This window comes from Zeus faber (assembly GCF_960531495.2).
Source record: "Zeus faber genome assembly, chromosome: 11".
NCBI classification, from domain to species: Eukaryota; Metazoa; Chordata; class Actinopteri; order Zeiformes; family Zeidae; genus Zeus; species Zeus faber.
In genome coordinates this window covers 7,202,135-7,226,635 of record NC_137205.1, presented here as the reverse complement: position 1 = coordinate 7,226,635, position 24,501 = coordinate 7,202,135, and the positions used below count along the sequence as shown (strand labels likewise).

At 42.3% G+C, this 24,501-nt stretch overlaps 2 protein-coding genes across 4 annotated transcripts; one reads left to right on the top strand and one right to left on the bottom strand.

Annotated features, from left to right (window-relative positions):
• The first annotated feature begins 5,414 nt into the window (after positions 1-5,414).
• Positions 5,415-11,401, top strand: tnnt1 (troponin T type 1 (skeletal, slow)). 3 transcript variants are annotated; one of them, XM_080009131.1, is made up of 12 exons: positions 5,442-5,474; positions 6,036-6,053; positions 8,148-8,168; positions 8,469-8,490; positions 8,587-8,647; positions 8,749-8,865; positions 9,005-9,082; positions 9,222-9,335; positions 9,478-9,587; positions 10,078-10,168; positions 10,263-10,303; positions 11,114-11,401. In XM_080009131.1, exons 5-12 carry the CDS (start codon positions 8,591-8,593, stop codon positions 11,157-11,159), a joined length of 654 nt encoding a protein of 217 aa, XP_079865257.1. In that variant the 5' UTR covers positions 5,442-5,474; positions 6,036-6,053; positions 8,148-8,168; positions 8,469-8,490; positions 8,587-8,590; the 3' UTR covers positions 11,160-11,401. The 3 variants fall into 3 exon arrangements, with proteins under 3 accessions (XP_079865255.1, XP_079865256.1, XP_079865257.1); XM_080009130.1 differs by lacking the exon at positions 8,148-8,168 and having other exon boundaries at positions 5,435-5,474; XM_080009129.1 differs by lacking the exons at positions 6,036-6,053; positions 8,148-8,168 and having other exon boundaries at positions 5,415-5,474.
• A 1,770-nt stretch (positions 11,402-13,171) lies between these two features.
• On the bottom strand, positions 13,172-18,717 carry syt5a (synaptotagmin Va; the record flags this gene model as incomplete). The annotated part of the gene is made up of 9 exons (XM_080009368.1): positions 13,172-13,381; positions 14,605-14,738; positions 14,920-15,037; positions 15,140-15,307; positions 15,691-15,858; positions 15,993-16,079; positions 17,469-17,644; positions 18,312-18,326; positions 18,558-18,717. 9 exons carry the CDS (start codon positions 18,715-18,717, stop codon positions 13,172-13,174), a joined length of 1,236 nt encoding a protein of 411 aa, XP_079865494.1.
• Between the last annotated feature and the right edge of the window lie 5,784 nt (positions 18,718-24,501).

Genomic DNA, 24,501 nt, shown 5'->3' with positions numbered 1-24,501 from the left:
CCATTAACTGTGATTTAGTTATACAGTGGATTTGGAGCTCTCATGATAGATAGATAGATGGATAGATACTTTACTGATCCCCAAAAGGATTTTTTTTTTGTCACAGCAGCAATAAGGCAATAATAAGAAGAAGAATACAAATGGGAAGATAAAATGGTGATGTGTAATAAACAATAAACTTGAGGGTCACCTGAAAGAATTGGCAATGTACAGTAAAGCTAATTGGCAATATACAGTCATCTCTTATCTTATAAGCTAATTTTTAGCTTTACTGTATATTGCCAATTCTTTCAGGTGAAGATAAAGGATAGGGAATGTACAGTAAACCATAAAAATAAATAAACCATAGATAATAAAGAATAAAAATTGGCTTTTACACTAACCTACTGATGGACAATGAGTGTGAACCTAGAATTAACAAAAACAATAAAATAAGCCTGGAAAACAAAAAAAAGCATAAAAAGGCAATATATACACAAACAATCTAAGCTGGAAAAAAAACAAAAAACCAACGTAATAATATCCAGCCCTGATTCCACCCGTTGTTTCAGTGAAGCGTATCATCCTTTCACAGAAAAGCAGGAAACACTAGTCACTCCTCTATTTCTGGATCTGCTCTGCTCTGGCTGTCCACACCTCCATCATCCCACCACTTCTCGTCCCCTCCTTCTGTGTCTGTCTGTCCTGCTATCTAGCTATTGTTCTATTCTGCTATCTATTGTTCCATCTATCTATCCATATATCTATCGTTCTATTGTTCTCTCTGGCCGTCTATCTGTCTGTCTGTCTGTCCGTCTATCTGTCTGTCTGTCCGTCTGTCTGTCCGTCTGTATCCCTCCCCACTTTCGTTCTATCTATCTGTCCATCTGTGTCTGTCATCACATCCTTTCTTTCTCTTCTCCTTTTGTCGTCTCCCTCTCCACCTGCCCGACTGCACTCCTCTATTTGTCTGGTGAGCTCATCCCCCAGTTTGCCCACTCTAATCCCGGGGGGCGCTTGTCTTTGGGCCCCGCTGTTCACTCACTTAATCCGCCACTGGACCCCAACCCTGCAAACCCCCCCACCCCCACCCCGCCCCACACACACACACACACACACACACACACACGTACACACATTGAGCTATTCTTGTCGTGCGCACTCAAACACTTATTAATTCTCCTAGCATGCACTTGCACACAACTGCAGCCAGCTCTACTGTACACACACACACACACACACACACACACACACACACTCACACACACGCACTTCTCTATATAAATCTCCCATTGTCTCCCCCTACAAGAGCCGTTCTCTCGCGTGTCCCACCCCCATCCCCCAGTCCGGCCGTCCATCCTTCTGTCCATCCGTCTGTCTGTCAGACTTTTGTCTTTCTCTTGAGAGCAGATTTAACCACACCTTCATCCAGGTAGGTCTGTCTGTCATTTTCATTTTTCTCATTCTTTCAATAACTGATGGCCTTTCCAGAGATGTAGCTCCAAATCAAATGTGTCTTCCTGATGGGTGCAAACCGTTTTTGTTTTGCTTGTTTGTTTGTTTGTTTGTTTAATTAAAAAAATAAATTCCTGACATTGACAAACATTATCATTTCATACAATCATCGCTCTCGCCGGAGGGACGGCAAAAGGGAGGTTGGAATGTATTGTCTCGGTTTAAAAAAACCATTTATTTAGTTGCGGTGCCAGCCACAGCTCACATCAGCAAAAATAACAATGCAATGGAATAAAAATTACATTATAATAAAAATTATAAATATATACACAAAAATATAACCAAATAAAAAACACCCAGAAAATTTTGGCCATATACAATAACTAATGATTTAAAGCTAGTAGTGAACCAGAAAGATGAACCTAAGATACTGGGAAAACCTTTTTCTGCTTCCAATTATCAATTCATCTAAATAAATGACTTTTAATTTGCTTTCACTGTTCTGGTAGCTTAATACCGGAATCCTGTCTTGTCGCCTGATTCATGCTCATGAACTCACGTCTGAGGACTAATCCTTTGTTTACTGTGATTGGTTTGTGTGTGTGAGAGACAAGGGAGAGACAGACCTTCAACTGGAACTTTACAGACACACTGCGAATGCCGCCAGTATGAGTCACACCGTCTTTAGATTTTGCTGGAAGAGAAATCGGGTTTGTGTGTGTGTGTGTGTGTTTAAGGAAGGATGGGAGGAAGGAAGGAAAGAATTAAAGAAGGAAGGGCGGAAGGAAAGAAGGGGACAAAGAGAGGAAGGATGGAAGGTAAGGAGGGAGGGAGGGAGGAAGGAAGGAAGATCTTTCTCTTTCGCTGTTTTTTTCCTCTCTCGCCCCCTCCATCCTTCCTTCTCGCTCTCCTCTCCTCTCCAGCAGCCATTAGTTCATCAGGCTGGATTTAGCCCTCAGTGGGGCTGGCCCAATCTCCCCTCCTTAACACACACACACAGAGCCGGTGTGGGCCATCCGGGCGTTGGGCCCTCCTCCAATAGGAAGGTGGAGTACCAGGGGCCACTGCGGCGTGCTTTGCGAGGAAGCCAGCTCACAAACCCACTGAGTGGGTGTGTGGGGGCCCCAGAGCTCTGTGTCGAGTGTGTGTGTGTGTGTGTGTGTGTGTGTGTGTGTGTATGTGTATGTGAGTGTGTGTGTGTGTGTGTCCGGTGTGTGCCCTTGACTAAAATTAACCTCCATCAGAATTCCTCACCTAATGCCTGTGCCCAGTTTCCTGCTGAAACCGGACCCCTCGCCCACTTCTCCTTGTTCTATCTCTATCTATCTATCTATCTATCTATCTATCTATCTATCTATCTATCTGTCTAGCTGTGTGTCTGTCTGTCTGTCTGTCTGTCTGTCTGTCTGTCTGTCTGTCTGTCTGTCTGTCTGTCTGTCTGTCTGTCTGTCTGTCTGTCTGTCTATCTGTCTATCTATCTATCTATCTATCTATCTATCTATCTATCTATCTATCTATCTATCTATCTATCTATCTATCTATCTATCTATCTATCTATCTATCTATCTGTCTGTCTGTCTGTCTGTCTGTCTGTCTGTCTGTCTGTCTGTCTGTCTGTCTGTCTGTCTGTCTGTCTGTATATCTATCTGTCTGTCTATCAGCTGAGTAAATGTTCACAAAATAATATTAATGAAAATAAAATTATAATAAAATGAATAATTAAAAATCGATTTAAAATATTAAAATATCTGTAGAATAAATAATAAAATAAATTAAAATGAAATAAAATATAAATAGTCAAATGTATATGAATAAAAAACACTGCACTCCCTTAACAATTACCCTCATAGGTTTTTAGACCAAATGTAGTAAACTGCCACACTAAACTCTGTGTGTGTGTGTGTACGTGTGTGTGTGTGTGTGTGCGCGTGTGTCCGTGTGTGTGTGTCTGGATGGGGTTGGGCCCTATGTCTCTCAGTTTCTGTTGCTTTCTCAACTGTATGGCCCAATGTGGGAATATCCCACGGTCCAGCACTCCTTCTGCTTCCTGCTGCTGACCACATCTCAAATGGCAAGGACACTGCTGGACACCGTGTGTGTGTGTGTGTGTGTGTGTGTGTGTGTGTGTCTTCTGTCCTTTTCTTTAATGGTGTTGGTCATATGAGCCATCTACTTAGCAGTCAATTTGTCAAAGGCCATTGTTCAAGTAAACACAGGAGTGTCTAAGTATCTGGGAGCGGTGAGAGGTGAGGCGTGTGTGTGTCCAGGGGACCATCAAGGGGAACCATTGAGGAGCTGATTGAGGGGCCGTTGAAAGGGCTTGGCAGCAGAAGTGTATAAATGCCAATCGGCCTGGCCTGGCACGGCAGCTACAGGCTCTACTGTACAAATTCCTCCACCCGGAATAATTTGAGGACAGCTATAAATTGTCACAGACGACATGAATGCCGAAGGGAGGAGGAGAGGGGGGATCTGATGGAGAACATCTCATTCCTAAGTGTGCCGTCAACGCTTTTGCTCTCTCCATCCCTCTGAGTCTACACCGACATCGATGGAAGTTCCGTTGGTTGAAAACTGTTCACATTTCTGACGTTATAGGGTTATTTGGGTTCAGGTCTGCATGTGTGCGTGCCTGCGTGAGAGAGAAAGAGAGAGGGTTTGTGTCGTTGATAACAATAGCAGCTTGACAAGGGCACTTTATAGTCGCCGATACTTAGTCGTGCGGATTTCTATCTCCACAGTGAAACGAAGCTTTAAATATGACTGACGTCCACTTAGTGCTTAGTGATAAATAATTCACTTGGCTACATCTGTGTGTGCGCGCGCTTATTACACTGAGAGGTAGTAATACAGACCATTTGTTACGACCGGAGCTAGGAGGGACCCAAACGCATGACACAGAGAGACGGGAGGCAGACGAAGGATGTTTATTAGCCCACACGGTGGAGATGGCCGGGGGGAACCGAGCAGGTAGGGATGGAGCAGGGCAGGGATGATGACGACCGGGAAGGAGGGGTCCAGGCTCCGGGTGGAGAGATGGGGAACCGGGCTAGATGGAGAGGGAAGACTTGGTCGACGAGAGGAGACAAGCAGGTTAGGGGAAGACGAAACAAGGAGACATAAACTAGGAACAGGGAACTGGGAACTGGCCAGGAGCAGTACAACTTGGGTAAGCTGGTTGACGGTCTGGCAATGAGTGACTGGGAAGCTGGAGAATTAATAGTGTGGATGATGAAGGTAATTGATCCCAGGTGTGTGAAATTGGCCTAAGGGAGGAGCCACGGATGGGTCAAGAGAGTCCTCTAGCGGGCTGGGAGGCCGTGGGCCTAACACAATTACATCCTGTTGGCCAGCGCTCTTAATAATAATAATGAGGTCATTGTTAAAGCCCAAATAGTTCAATGTATTTATTTATTTATTTTAATGTATTTATTTATTACTTTATTAAATTATTAATATACATTAGAATAATGTATTTATTCATCCAAGTGTATTCATGTATGTTTGTATTTATTTGTTTATTATTTTAACTAATTAATTATTTAATTATTTAATTAACATTTAAAATAAAATTATTCTCTGTAATTGTATTATGCCCGGGACACAAACACAGCTTTCAGAGGAAGCTCCTCAGTATTTCAGTGCAAATCCTCATTCATCAGTTAAAACAACATGAACATGACGTTCTCTCTGTTGCAGACATGTCTGATATAGAAGAGGAGTACGAGTAAGTAGGAGTTGAAAACCTCCAGAGCCTTTTGTTTCCTTCCTCTGCTGAACTCCATGTCAGTGCCATGTCAATTATTTATGTCCCCCCCCCCCCCCCTTCCCTTCCCCTCTCTCTCTCTCTCTCTCTCTCTCTCTCTCTCTCTCTCCAGTGAGCTTCCAGAGGGTAAGTTGGGAGCCGTGTTCCAATCGTATTTCTTTTTCTCCTCCCTTAGTGCCCCCTGTCAACCCCTCACTCATTTATTTTCTTCCAGAGGGAGAGGAGGAGGAGGGAGTGGAGGAGGAGGAGGCAGAGGTCGAGGAGGATGGAGGAGGTGAGGAGAGAGAGAGAGAGAGAGAGAGAGAGAGAGAGAGAGAGAGAGTATATTCATGCACACACACTGTACAGTATATCCATCCATGCATCCATTTTCTATTTTCTTATTTGCTTTTCCTGGTTAGGGTCACGGGGATGTCGTGACAGTGGTTGTAAAGCTAGAAGAAGTCATTTTTCACTTCAATCGGTGATGTTTTAATTGACATGGGTCGATTAAAATGGTCATCAGCTTTTATTCAGTGCCAATTTGAAATACTCTATTCTACTGGGCTAATGGTGCACTGGTGACATTACATGTAAGTCATGTCATCAATCCCCGCTGAGCCCTTTGAATCCCATGTCAGTACGATTGCACAGTATTCTCCTGCAACGTTCCAACACTCGGCTTCATATTTTTTCAATCCGGGAAACGACGCAATCCTATTTCCAAATGGCTTGTCACATGGTCAGAGAACAGCTCACTCTCAAACACGCAGCCTGCACTAACTCTGACCTGTCAATATCGCCCCTCCATCCTGTTTCCCCATTGGCTCAAACTGTGGCTGGTCGCGGATGTCAGAGGAACAAGATTACCAAGGTAGGGGGAGAACGTGCTGCTGTGTTCCATCCCATCCCGTGTCCCGTCGTTCAAACACCTTTTACTTTTGGTGTTGAGATCCAGCGCAGGTGGAAATGAAATGTCATGATACAGAGCTGGTTCCGTCAGAACACTTGAGGGCGCCACACGCTTCCACCCTCCCATAATGGCCGGCCTGTTTAAGCAGCCACTCCCTCCTGCTCTGCCTGCTTTTCTGCCTGCTTGCTTGCTGCATGGCCTAGCTCCCTCCACCTGCTGAGCTCTACTTTTCTGTCCAATGAGGGAATTGGAGCTCATCACCCCTGTGTTTCTAACCACTAAGTAGAGGTACTCCTCGCTTAACGACCCACAGTACCTGTTTAACCACCGTTCAGACTTACCACTGACCGGTCTGTATTGTACAATACCACGGTGTCTCAGCGTCAAGCATCTCATTGCACGTCACCCTATATATACTATATACACTATATACAATGTATATACTATATACACTATATACACACTATATATACATTATATATACATTATACTAAATACACTATAAACAATGTATATACTATATACACTATATATACACTATATATACATTATATATACTATATACACTACATACACTATACACTATATATACTATATACACTGTAAATACTATATATACTATATACACTATATATACTATATTCACTACACTATATACACTATATACATTATACATACTATATACATTATATATACTATATACACTACATACACTATACACTATATATACTATATACACTGTAAATACTATATATACTATATACACTATATATACTATATACACTACACTATATACACTATATACATTATACATACTATATACACTATATATACTATATACACTATCTATACTATATACCCTGTATACATCTCATCTCATCACTGTTCTCAGTCTCAGTCTCGTTCCCGCAGTCTGTCAGTATTCACTACACTAGCGTTGTCAATGGCTACGCCCCCTTACCGTGAAATAACATCGCTTATCAACTAATTCACTTAACAACCTGGTCCTAGGAATGGCACTCTGTCGCTAAGTGAGGAGTACCTGTATGCCTGTGTTTGCTGTAGACCTCGCTGGGAGTGAGCCCAGTCGTCAAACTCCAAAGGTGCATAATAAATCAAGGTCATTTTACAGAACATTTCAGAGTTGAGTCCGTCAGAACTGCTTTTGCTCAACAACAAAAAACTGTATAATCATTTTGAACAACTAGAGTTCTGGCCTTCCCAGGACCCAGAGGGCACAATAGCTTTTTAAGAGATTAATGTTAAGTTCATGTCAGACCATCACAAATACATGCTGCGTCTATATCCAGTATGTAATGTGATGCGTGAATCATGCGTAGCGTGATCATGACCGCTCTAAACTCCAGGAAGTTACATTTCCCTCTACAGTGGTACCTCGACTTACGGCTGTAATTGGTTCTATAAGAACGGTCGTATGTTAAAACAGTCGAATGTTGAAGCAATTTTTCCACTATAAATTATGAAATCATGAAGGGTGAAAATAAACAAAATACACAGCGCAAACACAGTAAATGTGAAAAAAATATCGATAAGCCACGAACTAGGTGCACACACAATGTGGGTCGCCCGCTGACTGACTGCTGACTGACTGCTGACTGACTGCTGACTGACTGCTGACCGGCCGCCGACGCACCAACTACAAATTTCCACGGTCGTATCTTGGAGCAGTTGGTCGCAAGTCGATACAAATTTTCGCGACTATCGCTACTCGTATCTTGGATTAGTCGTAAGTAGATGCAGACGCATTGATATTCATATTCATATGCATCAGATATTAACTTTTCATTCCTGTGTGGATTATTCCACACCTCTCTTCTTCCATCATTCATGTTCCTTCCTTGTTCTTTCTGTCTGCCTTTTCTTTTATTCCTTTCTTTATTTTTCGTCCCCACCTCCAATTCATCCCTTCTGCATTTGTCCCTTCCCTCCTCAATCATGTCTTCGTTCTAACCATCGGAAAAACCATTCCACCCCTCGTCCTCCGTCTGTCCCTCCATTAATGTTCCGTCTTTCTGGCTGCGTTTGGCCGACCAGAGCAAGACGCCCAGGAGGAAGGTAGGTGTGTTTTACTAGGCGGCTGAAACGTGGCAAAACTCCATTTTCAGCCACACCTTGAGGTTTTGTTTTTCTCTGGCTTTAGGATTTAATAACGCATTCTGCGGTGGCTCTAATGCAATTCTGGTTTTTGAAAATGAAATTTGTGTATATTGTTATTTGTTGATCACAAGCTTGCTTTTTTTTCTCGGTCATGGTGATAATCAATTGCAAAGATTTTCCTTGTGTAACCAAAGGAAATCGGGCGATCGGTGAGTCACATTCTTATTGTCATATTTTCCTTATCTTCCTTCTCAACAGAGGAAGAACGTCCCAAACCCAAGTAGGTTAACTTTCCTCCTTTGCCTGATTTGTTGTATTCTTGACTCTCTTAATCCCTCCTCCATCCGGTTTTTTTCCCTTTCCATTTCTTGACTAGACCAATGGTGCCACAGTTGGCCCCTCCAAAGATCCCGGAAGGCGAGAGGGTGGACTTTGATGTAAGTTAAGGCGGGCAGTGTTCACATCCCTCCTATCTACATGGCGAATTTAGGTACAATTGCTGTGATAATTACATCCCCTCCAATTACACCTCAACCAGGACATCCACAGGAAGCGCATGGACAAGGACCTGCTGGAGCTGCAGACTCTGATCGACGTCCACTTTGAACAAAGGAAGAAGGAGGAGGAGGAGCTCATTGGACTCAAGGACCGAATCGTACGTTGCTTCCCCTGTCGATCGCCCGTGCAGATTCCTCCGCGCCGCCCTCCTCTTTCGTTGCACCTTTTTGACTCTTTCGTACCTCTTGTCTCCGCCCTTCATTTCGTTTCCCTCTCCGCGTGCCGCTCCTCCCCAGGAGCATCGTCGCTCGGAGAGGGCAGAAATCCAGAGGGTCCGAGCCGAGAAAGAGAAGGACCGACAGAACCGGATTGCGGTACCTGCGCCACACACGTAGCTGGTTCATGCACTATGTGAAGACCCGGCGCACCCTCCGTCATCTCATCCCTGATCCCTCTCTCCCTCTCATTCCCCTCCGCTCCATCGCACCATCCCACCCCTCCTGCGTCCTTCAGGAGGAGCGCCAGAGGAAGGAGGAGGAGGAGGCCAAGAGGAAGGCCGATGACGACGCCAAGAAGAAGAAGGTGTTGTCCAACATGGGGGCAAACTTCGGAGGCTTCCTGGCGAAGGTCAGTCCGCCGCTTGAGTCGGTGTTCCGTGAACAGGACATGGATGGCGGCAATTCTCATGACGAATTTGTGTGTGTGTGTGTGTGTGTGTGTGCGTGCGTACGTGCGTGCATGTGTGTGTGTGTGTGGGGTCCTATGACAGGCTGAGTCGCGGAGGGGAAAGCGCATGACAGGCCGAGAGATCAAGAAGAAGACTCTGATCGACAGAAGGCAGCCGCTGGCCATCGACAGCTTGAGGGAGGACGAGCTCAGGTATCACATGACCCCACATGACCCCACATGACCCCACATGACCCCACATGACCCCAAATGACCCCTATGTCTCCCATGGTTGACCAATGATATCGAGGGATTTCACGGGGCACGCACCCTGCGTTCCGGACCATCAAATATGATGTTAGCCAGAACTCTGCCAGAATTGTGGACTTCGGAACCAACGCTTTCTTTTCGGGAGAAGGAATGTGGCTTTCCCAGGGTCCCCGTGACAGTTTGTGTTTTTTGGATCTCTGAATGTTTTTGCCTCGCCTTTTACCATGTGTCTGTCTCGGACTTTGGGGGGTGACACTCACCCCAAAGCCGTAATCTTTGCCAAACTCCTATTTGACCATTTCACCCCCACCCCATTCATCTCCACCATAGAAGAGGTGCTTCGGGGACATCGCAGTCTGCTCTGCTACAAACCACAAAGTAGAGCAACACTCAGTTCTTCAAAGCCTAACCACAACCATCCTCTGTCTGCCAGGCAACAGGCCCAGGAGCTGTGGAACTGTATCTACCAGCTGGAGTCGGAGAAGTTTGACTTCATGGAGCACATGAAGCACCAGAAATACGAGGTGCGAGACGGGAACGTTGTCCCTGTGTGAACCGTCCTCACTGTTTGAGGAAATGAGGAGTTTGACACGTTCTCTCCTTGTTTTCTTTGCACAGATCATTGTGCTGCTCAACAGAATCTCCCACGCGCAGAAATTGTGAGTCGCTAAACATCCAGTGAAATATTTCTATTATATTTCATCTAATATACATCAGTAATTATACACATATCATTTATGATTATATCTATTATATCTAATGTTTATCTTGCCTTTTTCCTTCCTCCCTCACTTCCTACCTTCCTTCCGTCTGTCCTTTCCTCACTCCCTTCCTTTTGTCCATCCTTTCTTCCTTCCTTCCTCCCTTCTTTCCTCCCTTTCTACCTTTCTTCCGTCCTTCCTCCCGCCCTCCCTTCCATCCTTCCGTCTCTCCCTCCTTTCTTCCTTCTCTCCTTCAATTGTCCTGCCTTCCTTCCGTCTGTCCTCCCTTCCTTCCTTTCTTCCATCTTTCCTTCCCTCTGTCTTTCCTTCCGTCTTCCTTCTCTCCTTCCTTCTGACTGTCCTTATTTGGGAACTCCCTTCCTCTGTCTTGCAACTCTCTTTCCTTTCTACCTTCTGTCCTTTCTTAATTTCTAACCGATTTCTTTCTTTCTTTCCCTCCTTCCTTCTTTCCTTCCTTGATTCCTTGTCTTTTCTTCCTACCTACTGTCCACACTTCCCTCATTCCTCTCTTCCTTCCTTCCTCCCTTCTTTCCTCCCTTTCTATCTTTCTTCTCTCCTCTTTTCCTTCCATACATCTTTCCTTCATTCTGTCTTTCTGTCCTTCTTTCTTCCCTTCCTTCATTCTGTCCCTACTCCCTCCTCCATTCCTTTCTTCCTTTCTTCTACCTTTCTGTCCTCCTTTATTTCCTTCTTTTGTCCTTCCTCCTGTCCTCCCTTCCTTCTCCACCCTCCATTCCGCCCTCGCAGTAAAAAGGGCCACGGCAAAGGGAAGGTGGGAGGCCGCTGGAAGTAGATAACCCGATGGGATGAAAGAGAGGAGAAGTTATTCGCAACATAGACACGTGAACCAAAATGAAGCGACGGAGGGAGGGACGGAGGAATCCTGCACCACCTTCCTCCACCTCTCCAAAGTTTCTTCTAGCTGCCGGAGCCACAGTGTAGGGTTGTTTGCCCTTTGTGATTTATAAAGCGATACATCCAATGTTTTCTGACAGTATCAAATTTGATGACAATAAAATGGTCTGCATCCCGAGAGCCTTGAGGTTGTGAGCGTTTGATTCTGCGAGATAATTCAGTGACATGAATTCATTACGGTCATTTACCCATAGTGTATTTTTATTTGCTGCATTATATTAAAAATCCTCTAGATATTGTAATCAGAGAAAAATGAGTGTTCAAAAGCTCTGCTATGTAATCACCCAAAAGCTCATCTAATTCCGACTACTGAGGCAGAGTGGGACTTGAACCCAACCACCCAATGACGACAGACATATCTGACCTCAGGCCAGTTCTCAGGGAGCGTTTACTTTATGTCTTTGGGGAGTTGCCGTTCGACAGCGCAGCGCTTTCAGTAGCTGAATTTTACCTCGCCACCTAACATAACACATAACTCATGCAGACCCCAACATACGTTGGGGTCTGCATGAGCACCATCACAGTGAACCCAGTTTTCCATGCACTTTTATTTTATGTCTTTCAGCAATGTTCAGACATTACTGTTGATGTGAAAGATTTGAAGAAATATATACACAACAACAAATTTCACTTTGGTGGTTCTGAGCACATATCAGCCTCTTGGAACAATGATGCGAGGGAGTGCGGATGTTTAGAAACACCTCAGAACTGTGTGTTGTGGATATAAACATGGTGTTCCACTGCAGCTGGTGGGCGTCTCGAAGATGAGCAGCGTTCTCATGCCATTGACAGAAACAAGTTTTACCAGAGCCACCGCAGCTGGATTTGTTGTTCCAGCAACCAGGGCCAAGAAGGAGTCAAACCAGTCGCCAGCCCGACATACCTGGACGTGTTCTGGGTTTTCGATTACAACTTCACTACGCCAGTGGGTCGCCTTCACGCTCCACCCTGGTCGAGGGGGTTTTTTATATTTGCTCTGGGGACGCCGCCTTCCAAAAGCACACCCGGGTTTGAACCCTGAAAACTTCTGCTTCAGGCAGTCTTACTGAGCTTAGTCGTCTTCTACAACCGTTTAAGGAACAGGACTTGGATGGAAAAATCTGGACCAGAAGCTGTGTGTGTGTGTGTGTGTGTGTGTGTGTATGTGTGTGTGCGTGCGTGCGTGGGTGCGTGGTCATCCTCATTAATCCATGCATTCACTCAACCATCTGGTGTTTTGTAATTTATTTTCACTGAGCTTTTTATTTACAATCAAATTGTAGATATCAGGAGGTCAACCACAGAGAGCTTTTTATTTGTATAGCAACTGAACAAATGAGCTCCGCAACATCACAGAGACAATAAATATACATTAATAACAAACTAAACACTAAAGAAAATCCTGTTTAGGTGGCTTTCGGGAGATAAGGAAGTCGTGGGTGGGGAAGCAGACAATTTAACAAACGTTAGTGAATCAAGAAATAAATAAATACATACTGTATATAATACGATTGCGATATTTTCTTTTGTTTCAGGTTGAGTAGACAAAAAATACTGGAATCACCTGCAAAAGCCATTACAGTATTTGTTCTTTACCAAAAAAACCCTCCAAACCTTTTGAGGATGGATTCTCCTACAAGGGTGAGGAACTCAATATCAGGTATTTTCTAGTATTCTGTTCCCTTAATTATATCTAAAGTCATCATTAATAAGAGAGACCTACATTGTTTATGTCATAAGCACACAGTATCATACATTTTTCCAGTATACATACTTGCTTTCATGCATACCTTTCTGTGTGTTTGTATTGAACTTCATTGTTTGTGACCTCTGTTTATATATTTTCACAGTTTGTGTGTGTGTGTCTGTGTGTGCGTGCGTGTGTGCATGCGTGCGTGCGTGTGTGTGTGTTTAGCGGATTGGGGCTTTCAGGGCCGCGTCCACTTCCTCCTCCGGCTGAAGCGTGTGCCACTGGGCCACAGGACGCCTGGGATTGGCCAACATGTCCGACCAGTGGCGGAGCCCGACACCGGAGGAGCCGAAGCCGATCCAGCACTTGCCGATGGCGTCGTTGCTGCCCAGCTTGTCGTAATCGTAGACCGTGCACAGGACCTGGACTTTCTGCTCAAGGAGAGAGAGAAAAGGAATTGAAGAAGGACTTTACAGCTTGTTCTGAGGGGGGCAACACCTTTATTGGTAGCTGTTCATGCATTGGTGGTGATGCAGTTTTCCATTGTTGTTTTTGTAATAAATTAACAATATTTTGAGCATACTCCAAAAGTGGTCCGCAAGTCACACAATCCCATCTAAATTGCTTAAATAGTGTTAGAATGTGTTGGGGCCTGCAATGATGTTTCGACTTTGTTCATCAGTCCAAATAAGGCACAAAATATCTATCCTTTTTTTTTTTAATCCTTTCAGGCTTTCATGGTTTTGTAGAATCTACTGCAACTGTAATAACTGTTTTCCTGATATTTGGAACATCAGTTCCCATCACTCCCCATCAGTGATGGATGGGCCATCTGGCAATTGGGCAGATGCCAAAATCATTTCAAGAGACCACGCAGCCACGAGTGCTGATATGATGTCACCTTTGAAGCATTATCATACCTTCGATCAGTGCACTCAATTGTATGCATGTCTGTAGTAAATTGACAGCAATTTGAGTAGTAAAATAAAACAATTATATTAATTAAATAATTTTAAAATGTTGTGTTGCAAGAGTAGTTGTTTTATTTGCACGCTCCCAGTTAACGTTACAACATGCAGATGTACGTGTGAATCGCCCCCAAATGTATGGTGGGTAATACATGCTGCATCATCAACAACTGCCCAAAAAAATCTGCATGTCATCGTCAATCACTTCTGTCAACAGTTTTTGACTTGTCCTGTCACCGTTGTAACTGCCGAGTGCTCATTCTCCAGACTAAAACAAATTTCAAACTATCTGAAACGCCAAGATCCCCCTTTAACACGTGTCCCCCCCAATGTTCAAACAAAATCTACGCCACCGCTGACTTGCAAATCAACAGGCAGAGCCTGATAGGAGGGATTCTCTGCTTAAACAGGCCATTCCATAAGGGCCTGGAAGGGTGTGACGTGTCAAGCTGTCTGACAGAACTAGCTCTGCAAGCTCCACACTGTAGCAGTGTATTTTTCTAGAAACATGTAGCAGCTTTTGGCGTGTGCTTTATAGTTGAAATCCACAGCATTAAATGTACACAAAGCGAACAAGTGACCGCTGCTTCTACCTGAACAACTACAAATACAGGAAACATAAAATCCCCGAATTTGACCCCTGTTTTATATTCATATTGTGTCCTAACGACGGAGAAAATCTGCACCTGGATCTGGGAGAAGGGGATCTCGAAGCTGAAGCTCTCGTTGAAGTAGGGATTTAGGGTGTTCTGTTTGACCGACGTCTTCTTCTTCTTCAGACGCTTCCCGTTGTGCTGCAGCACCACCTTGACGAAGGGGTCTGAAAGTGCATGAGAAAATGAGATAAAGAGAGGGAAAGACAGATTGGGGGACATGATGTGGAAAAAACAGTAAGAGAACGACCCAAAGAGGAGGACACTGCAGATGACATTGTTCTGATCTTGGGTGCTATAATAATTATAAATGTGTACTATATCCATCCTTGCATGTGCTGTATTCACCTGAGAGTCCTCCGACATCCATTTTCTTTAAGTTCTTGGCCTCCATGATGTTGACCGTCAGTTTCCCAGCAGTCGGGACGTAACGCAGGGAGATGCAGACGTCACCGAGCTTCTCTTGCTGTTGGGGACAAGTCACAAGGGTGAAGCCATCAAATACTTTTGGAATTTGATGACAATGATAAATCAGCCTCCCTTGAGTCAATGAGACAAGCATGCTCACCTCCTCTTTTTCTCCTCCCTCCAGATCTCTCCATTCATGGAGCGGCTGTGCCAGATCCACGCTGTTCATGGGGATCTTGATCTCACCGATCAAGTCGTGTTTCCCGAAGCGGTCAAAGTCGAACACCTGGAGCACCAGGGTCTGGCCTCCTAGCTCGGTATAGGGGACCTGGAGAGGACGCGAAGGAAAGATGTACTGTAGATCTCAAAAGTCCAAAATATTTGGATCTGAACATGCCGCAAAATTTTCTAAATAAACAAAAGATCATTCATAGGTCTTTTCTTCCCTTTATGATAAATGGACTGGCCTAGAATTGAGTGTATAAACGATGCGTAGCTTGCGGAGCTAGTTCTGTTAGACAACTTGACTGCGCCATATGCGTCCATGCCCTTATGCATGGACGCATAGGGGGAAGGAACCCTGCAAGGAACCCTTCTCCACCCTTTACTACAACAAGCTACTATTGCTTCTAGGGTGCCTAGGAAAAGTAGGCCAGCATAACAAGCCAATGCCTCAGAATTTAATTCCTTTAGAAGTTCCGCTATGGAGACCTTAAAGCTGAAGGTTTCGTTGAAGACGGGACACAGGTTCTTTCGCTGGATTTTGGTCTCAAACTTTTTCTTCTTGTCCGGCAGCATGAAGAGCTTGACATAAGGGTCAGACGTCCCTCCCATGTCCATGGCCGCCAGGTCCTGGGCCTGGAGAATACCTACAATAAGCTGGGGAGAAGCACAGAGGAGGGGGATGACGCTTCATTGTTGAACTCTCATACTGTACGGTGTAGAGTGAGAGGCGCAAAAGGCGATAACAAAAGATGTGGTCGGTGTGCGATGACGCGCGTGTTTGTGTGTACCTGGTTATCATTGAAGTTGTAGTCGAGGCTGAACTCCAGCTTGCCGAGGGCCTCTTTCTCCTCCGCCTCCTTGCCTTCCTCCCCTTCCTGAAGAAAGCACAAAGACGAGCTGTGAGAACTCAACAGACATCTGATCTATGATCTATGTATTGTCCTCATCCTAACGATTGGTGATAATATCTCCAAAACACTCCAACATGCTAATGGGGGCTTGGCACACGCATAGACCTATTTGGTGGCAATGTTTTTGGAGAGTTATCCACATTTATAATGCTGTGATGTGCACAACAACATGTTTTCTTTTTTCATCTGTAAAGGTAGGGTGTTGTGTTGAGCTTTCATATATCACTTTTCAAAAATACAAACTTAATTCCAGGTCTATTGGCCTCTTAGTATTTGGCTTTAGTCTTGATTACTCCTATTCTGCAGTTTTATGAACAAAACCAGAAATATACATAGGAAAAGGTTCAACTATGCAACCATTCCAAATAATATTATAAATACGCAATTTCATCACAAAGACAGAAAATAATCTGCACTCAACAGAAAAGATGGCCCTAGTAATAAAAAAATAATAAATAAATAAAAACCCTATGTTCAGCAACGTTTATTAGTTGTTTGGTGAGTGTTGGCGGCAATGCAGTTTAGGTAATGACCACGAGATGGTGCTGCAGAAGACCTCAGACTGAATGGAGGAAAAAAAGAGGAAAAAAATAACTTGTTGGCCTTCGAGTGAAGTGGATGTGTTTCTTCCTTCCTCTGACTAGTTTCACTCCCCTGTACCTCAGCACACCAATACACCACCCTGCCCAAATTTAGAACTGGAAAATGTCCGAAATGGCATACAAGCATACTATTAAGTATGCCAAATTAATATGTAAAAGTTTTAAGTGCCTTCAAAACCATAGTATATGAAAAAAGTATGTGAAAATAGTATGTGAAAAGTAACAGGATGACATACTACATTGTAGCAGGCAAGCACTGCACACTATGCTTGCAACGATATCCCACAATGCACTGTGAGAACAAGACGCTGGTTAAAAGTTTCTATGCAGTGTTGCAGTGATAAAAGGAAGTGACGCAGCTTTTGATGAACCCATCGTCCTCTTTACTGACATACTTACGCACATTAACGAAAGTACGCATACACATAGTATGTACATGTGGTACATAGTATGCCCTTTCGGACACAGGACTAGGTTCTGTTTCCTGCCAATATGGCGGCGGGCAGAAACCCAAAATTGGGGCTCTAAATGATCTCTTCAACCAATGGGTGACGTCAGAGACACTAGAATCATTTGTTTCGACAGTCCATGGTTTGATGACACCACACCAAGCTAAGTCAAGGCATATTAAAATCCCGGTATTGGTTACAACAGTTTGTAAACAGTTTACACTGATCATAGTCAACAGTTTTCGTTCAGCAGTTCAGTATTTGCCTCATGACTCTCCCCTCTCTTTACCATTCAGTCTCACCTTGGCTTCTCCTTCCTCTCCTTCATCCTTCTTCCTGCGTCCTCGTCCTCCTTTCCTTTCGCGAACCTTCTTGGGCTTCTTGGTCTTGTTGATACACTTCTTGTAGATACAGAAGGCCAGGCACACGACCAGAGCAAGAACTACGACCACGATGGCACCCACTGCCCACATGGGCACTAGGCAACAGAGGAGAGGAGAGGAAGGGGAACGCTCGGTCAGCACTTTGAGCCTACATGATAGTCATGAAGCCTTGTCAGTTCAAACATTCACACGTTCAAAACTGATTATATCAGTTTCTTCTCAAAACGGAGTCCTAGGAGTATTGTTCTGGAAAATGGTTTTGTTCTGGTATATTTTTATAGAGCCCAGGTTATTGATTTTTATTTTTAAATTAATCTTAGTGGTTCTCAAATTAGATGCCAATAGACTTTATCTGTTACTACTTTGTTACATTACTATTTTTGTTTATTTTCACCGCAGATTATAATAATGGGCAGGTGGGTGTGTATTTATTCTTTTTTTTTTTTAACACATATTGAGTGCAATTTAGGTGTAAGAGGTCTGTGGAATTGTCTACTCTGCCCCTGAAAAGTGGCACATCCCTAGAAAAAGATCCTATTGACTTTATTACGTCATGGGTGGATGAGATCATCTTGTCCATTTATTAGCTATTGCTCACCATGTGATATCAAATAGGTTTTGGTTAGAGAAATCTGGCAAAGCTATTCCATTACAAACACAATGGAGGTCCCCTAGTGGGCATGTGAGTAACAAGGGCACAAGTCTGTTACAAAACTTTTGCAGGTTGGAAAACTGCATCAACAGAAAAAGAGATGAACTTACTTTTGAGTTTATGATCTTGAAGTGCAGAACGATTTAGAGATGAAATGGAAATGCATGGGATGAAAAGAGAGCGGATGAAATTAGTTGGGATGAGGGATGCCTATATATATATATATATATATATATATATATATATATATATATATATATATATATATATATATATATATATATATCTCAAATTAATGTTGATAGGGTTATTTTGAGGTATTTAGTATTGTGAACAGATCTTGAAACAACACCCACTAGGCATGTGTGTGATCTCATTGAAGAACCTGTTCTTCATGTTGGCGAACTGATGGTTGGAGTGGTGGGGTGGGGGCGGAGGAGCTGGGCGCTCCTTCTCCTCCTCCTCCTCCTCCACCGCCCTGCGGAGACGCGCCCCCGCCACACTGACCAGGCGCATCTGAGGAAAAAGTCACAAGGACAGAGACGTTATGGCATTATAATATTCTATAATACAAAACAATGCTCTGCTCTCTGGAAAATACCTTAAATTTATACTGTATATAATATGATTATTTTTCAAAACCGTCCAGTATGCTATGCATATGCATGTTACTGGAATGCATTTGTTATGGATAAAATCTGATAAAATAGCACCAATACTCAAAATTAGGCAATTTCCATGGGGGTGCCTGTCCAAAAAAAACCCTTAACCCCTGTATTCTATTATTATTATTATTATTATTATTATTATCATTATTAATAATAATAATAATAATAATAATAATAATAATAATAATAATAATAATAAATAACAGCAACCCACACAAAAAACTTGATTTTAAAATTGACAGTTAAAACATTTAAACACATGAGAATATAACTATTAAGTATTAAGTATTTTAAGTATTGACTCTTGCCTATACATCACTATATAAATACATTGTTTTGTGATTTCCTGTTGAAGTTTCTGAATAAAGCTTGAATGCCAACATGTTTGAGCAAAAAAACAAATGTATGAGGGAACTGAGTGATGATAGCTTTTTTTAAATTCAAAAAAATATATCTTCTCATGTGATCACAAAACCTTAAAATTTGATATCATTGTAGAAGATTCACGTTTGCAGGCAAGGTTTATGAAATTCATGAGGAAAGACGGCAAGATACAAACACATGTAACAATATAAAGCAGTGTTATAAAAAACCTTTTGTGCCGAGCGCGCACATGGCTTTTTTTGTCAATTCACACAGGACAACGGGGGCATTAAGATGAAGAACTAATTATAATAATAATAATAATATTTTTATTATTATTATCAATAATAATAATAATAATAATAATAATAATAATAATAATGAAAACAAATAATTAAAATAAATTTAAATATGAACAATAAACTATTATCCTATGAAATTTAGAAACTTTCATTTAGAAACAAACATATTTGATTAAAGGTAATTAGCCGTGTCCAATTAGGGCTTACTCATTATTATTATTATGATTATTATTATTATTATAATTATTATTACTGATTGTATATTATTTACGATTTACCCTTTGCGCCCCACTAGGAGGGCGCGGAAGAATAATCTACAGTTTGAATACCACTGATGTACAGTAACAACAACTTCCATTTATTATGAACAAAGAGCGTTCCCTTCAATATCAACGAAGCATTTCATATAATTATTTACACAGAGCTCACAAAGGTTTTAAAACGTATTATAAAAAACTAATATATAAATATCTAAAGAAATTCTATACACATGTATACACATACATACTATACATAAACATATATCAAATATACATTTTATACACAGTATATATACTGTATATATATATATATATATATATATATATATATACAGGCAATGATGAATGAATTCTAGATTCTCATTTGATTCCAAACAGTGGATCCATGTTGTTCCAATCATTTTGGGTTGTTGTGCACTCGGAGCTCTACTTAGAGACTTGGATGTGGATTAAATGGATTAAAAGCATTGCGCTCCCCCCCCCCTCCCTCTCCCTGTTTAAAATGGAGAGGGGAAAGCCTGGTTTATACTACTATACACTGTGTTTTTTACCTTTCTTCTTTCATATTTTAAGATCCTTCCTAATCTCTCCCTCCAACTCACTCCTTCCATCCGCAGGTTGAATTGTTCAACCCCCTCACCTGTATTTCATCCCTATTTTTCCTCTCACCCCACCCCCTATTTTAATCTAATCGAAACTAATCAGAGTTTCTGTTTCACGTTTTATTTCCTCCAACTTTTTGTCTCTTGGTGTACTCAATTTGTGTAATCAAAGCGGTGAATATAATCAGTGACGTGGAAAAGAATAGCCTCAATTACCTTAATAGGGTCATCAAAATCATCCATCTTGGATTATTGTCGTGAGCCATTTGGATTGAGTGTAAAATTATTGTAAAAATCAAAATGTTTGTATCCGTGGTCTAAAAAAAGAGAATAGCTTTTAAAAAACCCAAATGGAACCATTTTGAATGTTGAATTTTTCCACACACACACACACACACACACACACACACACACAGATATACTTGTCCTATTTTCTTCCTTTACCTACAACCTGGTTTGTAACATTCTCCTAGTATACTTGTCCTGCAACCCATGGGGGCCCCAGGGGCTCCTTCAGGAGGTTCCAGGGAGGCCCCAGCAGAATGATTCTTAGTTAAACTTCACAACGTCAGCACCTTTAGAGAGTGTACAATGACGACAGAATAACAATAACATCTCGATCGTAGTTTCACCGCTATCCCCCCTAACTGCACCTCCAGTATGGACGGAGGTTTGGACGTTTGGTTTCTGCTTCTGTGAAGGTACACGTAAAACAACGTCTCTGTGGACGTACGCAACAGAGGGTGCTTCACACCGAATACGACCAACGACGACAATAAACGGTAGGTCCACGCGTGTGTCGTGGGATTCCACACGCAAAAAGCTGCGTTTGTAGGTTTGCGGTGCGGAGTTTGAAAAGAAATGTTCAGCTCATCTGAGACAGTCCGACCGTCGGTCGGGTTTTTTTTCTTCTTTTTATTGGAACTGGACTTAAAACAAAGTAAATACGTCATGTATTTCAAAATCATGACGTTAATCACGGATGTCACCATATCCACTACCGATAAATCTATGTATATAAAAGCGAATTGTGTGTGTTGTTTTTTTTAAAGGCAGTTATAAACTGTCATTCGGGAACATGGTAAATGTCGAGCTGATCAAACTACTCGCTGTTGTTTGGAAGGAAACGCGCTCTTTCCTCTGACATATTATGTGACGCGGAACTGAGATACAGTTCAACTGACGGCCACGAGGCGGAGGATCCGCCGGTCGGACAGGAACACGGACACGGACCCGGTGTGACGCCGGTTTACGCCACATTCACACCTCGTTTGTAATCGCATGCGACATTAGTTGATTTGAAACGTGTACGTGATGTGGTAGTACGACGTTTTCTAAATATCTTTATCTCAGCAATGAAAACAACAACAACAACAACAACAACAACAACAACACCAACAACAACAACAGTGTATTGTTGAGACAAAATGAAATCAATCCATTCTTGCAGAAAGTGAACAAAGGCTTTTGGAAGAACAGAATGAGGGTTAAATAGAATCATCTGCTGTTGCAATGTTATGGAAACGAAAGAGAATGATCTCTTCCAACGATAATCCATGAGCGTCTATACATGCCAATATTACTCACAACACCTACAGCAAATACGACCCCATGAATTAAAACGTTTTATTATTGACTATCAACTATTTATTATACTAAGAGGTCACTTCTTTGTATATATCTGAGGAGTTTATGCACATAAATAAACTCACACACACACACACACACACACACACACACACACACACACACACACACACACACACACACACACACACACACACACACACACAAGCCACACCTATGAGGGCTGTGCTCTCTATCTACGTAACAAGATGAATTGGCAATGTTAACCACCACCCCACCCTCCCTTTTCTCCTCACCCCTGCCAAATCCCTCTCTCTCTTCTCCTCCTCCTCCCCCTCATTCATCCCTTCTTCCACAGCATCGGTGACCCTCCGAATCAGCCACAAGGCAAGGTCAGAGCTCTCTCTCTCTCTCTCTCTCTCTCTCTCTCTCTCAGTGTTGGCAGGCCTCAGTAGCCACGATAAGGTGTGACCTGACACGGCCACAGTGAAGTAGTTATTCTAGCATGTGGGTCAGGGGTCAATAGCATCCCAGTACCATGGATCTGCACAATATGGACGACAGTTTAACGAGTCCATTAAACCCTATCATCAAATCTGTTTCAAAATAATTAAAAAAAAAACTTTATATTGAATATGTCTGATGGTTGATGGTTCATTTGGAAGTTGTGCACTTTTTGGGTGTCGGTAATCTCAGCGCTTGGCCATTGCATGGCTGCCTTGGCTGTCGGCTGCGCCTCCCCCCCACCCCCACCCCCACCGCCAATAATTCCCCATCGAAGTGAGGAATTACTGCCGTGTCCCTGTTCATCCAAGTTTTAGGCTCCAACTTTTAAGGAAAACAAGATGAAGATGAAAGTTCCAACCAATTCGTCAAGTCATTTTGAGTGGAGCTTTTGGAGAGAAGGCCTCAAGAAAACCTTCCCCTGTCCAAAAAGATTCCTTTCATCATTCAAATTCAAAACACAAAATAACGCTCCTTAAGTGTTATTTTAAATAATGCATCTCTTTAAAAGTTCTGGGTGAAATGGGTTAGGGTTAGGGTTAGGGTTAGGTTAGGGGTTCGGGTTGTCCTCAAGTTTTCATCTGAAAGGAATGATAACGCCATTTACGTTTCCGTAAAACATGGTCAGTTTATTACAAAGGTAGACTTATAAAAGTGCACATACATGACATACATGAGAAGTGCGTCATTTAATAGAGCGGTCAGGGAGTGTAGTCTCATCTAAATCGAAATTTTGCTTTGCACGAAGCCACAACTGGGGAAACTCTGTAAATGACCTCCATGCTCCTGGGGAAAGTTCTTCCAAGGAATACCTTGAATATGACCAAGAATTTCACTTTATAGTCTTAATACTGTCACATGGAGTCCCACAGTTAAAGGTGGGGAGTCATGAGTCAGACAGAAGAGCCTCAAACACTGGTACTGACACCAGTACATAGACTTCAATACATGTTTGTAGGGATTCTCTTTTTGGTACCAATTTCCTTTTTATATCGTAAATATTGAGTTAAAACTCATACACCACTTTTAATTGCATGTCCCACAGACTAGTAGACAAATCTAATAAGTATCAGTCATTGGTATTGAATGCCACAGAATGCTTTGATAATCCCCAGTATCTATGCATTTCAGTCAATACTTATAATTCAAAATTGAACATATCATTTTATTCTATCTGTATGTCGGCCCTGTGATAGACTGGCGACCAGTACAGGGTGTACCCCGCCTCTCGCCCAATGACAGCTGGGATTGGCTCCAGCCCCCCCCGCGGCCCCATGGTCGAAGATGGAGGGTAGAAGGAGGTGATGCATGATTGAGAGATGATTGATTGAGAAGTCAAAACATTGCAAATTTGATTTGTAACTGGAAAGAAATACTTGAATATATGAGGATATTGTTGAATAATCATCATACTGTGAATTAATAATGTAAATTTGTTGACACAGTGGTGTACGCTTCCGGTTAGTTTTTGAGGTTTATTGCCATTCTGTTTCCTGTTTAATATAAGGTTTTTATTTTTCTATTGTTTTTTGTCCATTTTTTTAGGCTTAGATGTAATGTTTTGTCATTAGGATTATTGTACATGACCAATTTCTTCTCATCTTTATGCTTCACTGTCAGGTTTTGTTCATTAGTTATTGTGTATGACCACTTTTTTTGGGTCACTTCTAATTTTTTGTTTTATTTAAATTTTAACTTATTTTTTGCTGTAACCTTGTTGTGAACTATCTATCTATCTATCTATCTATCTATCTATCTATCTATCTATCTATCTATCTATCTATCTATCTATCTATCTATCTATCTATCTACACGGTTATTAGTGAATTTATAATACTTTATAAAACTTTAAATACTTTACTTTAAATTTAGCACAAACAAAGGACTTAAATCGTCACAAATACGGACATTAAAGTCCATTTTAAGGCTGAAAAGATTGATTCATAGCTCTCTATAATGTGTTCAGATAGTGAGCACATTCCCCATCCTCTTCTGTTTCCAGTTGATTGAGACA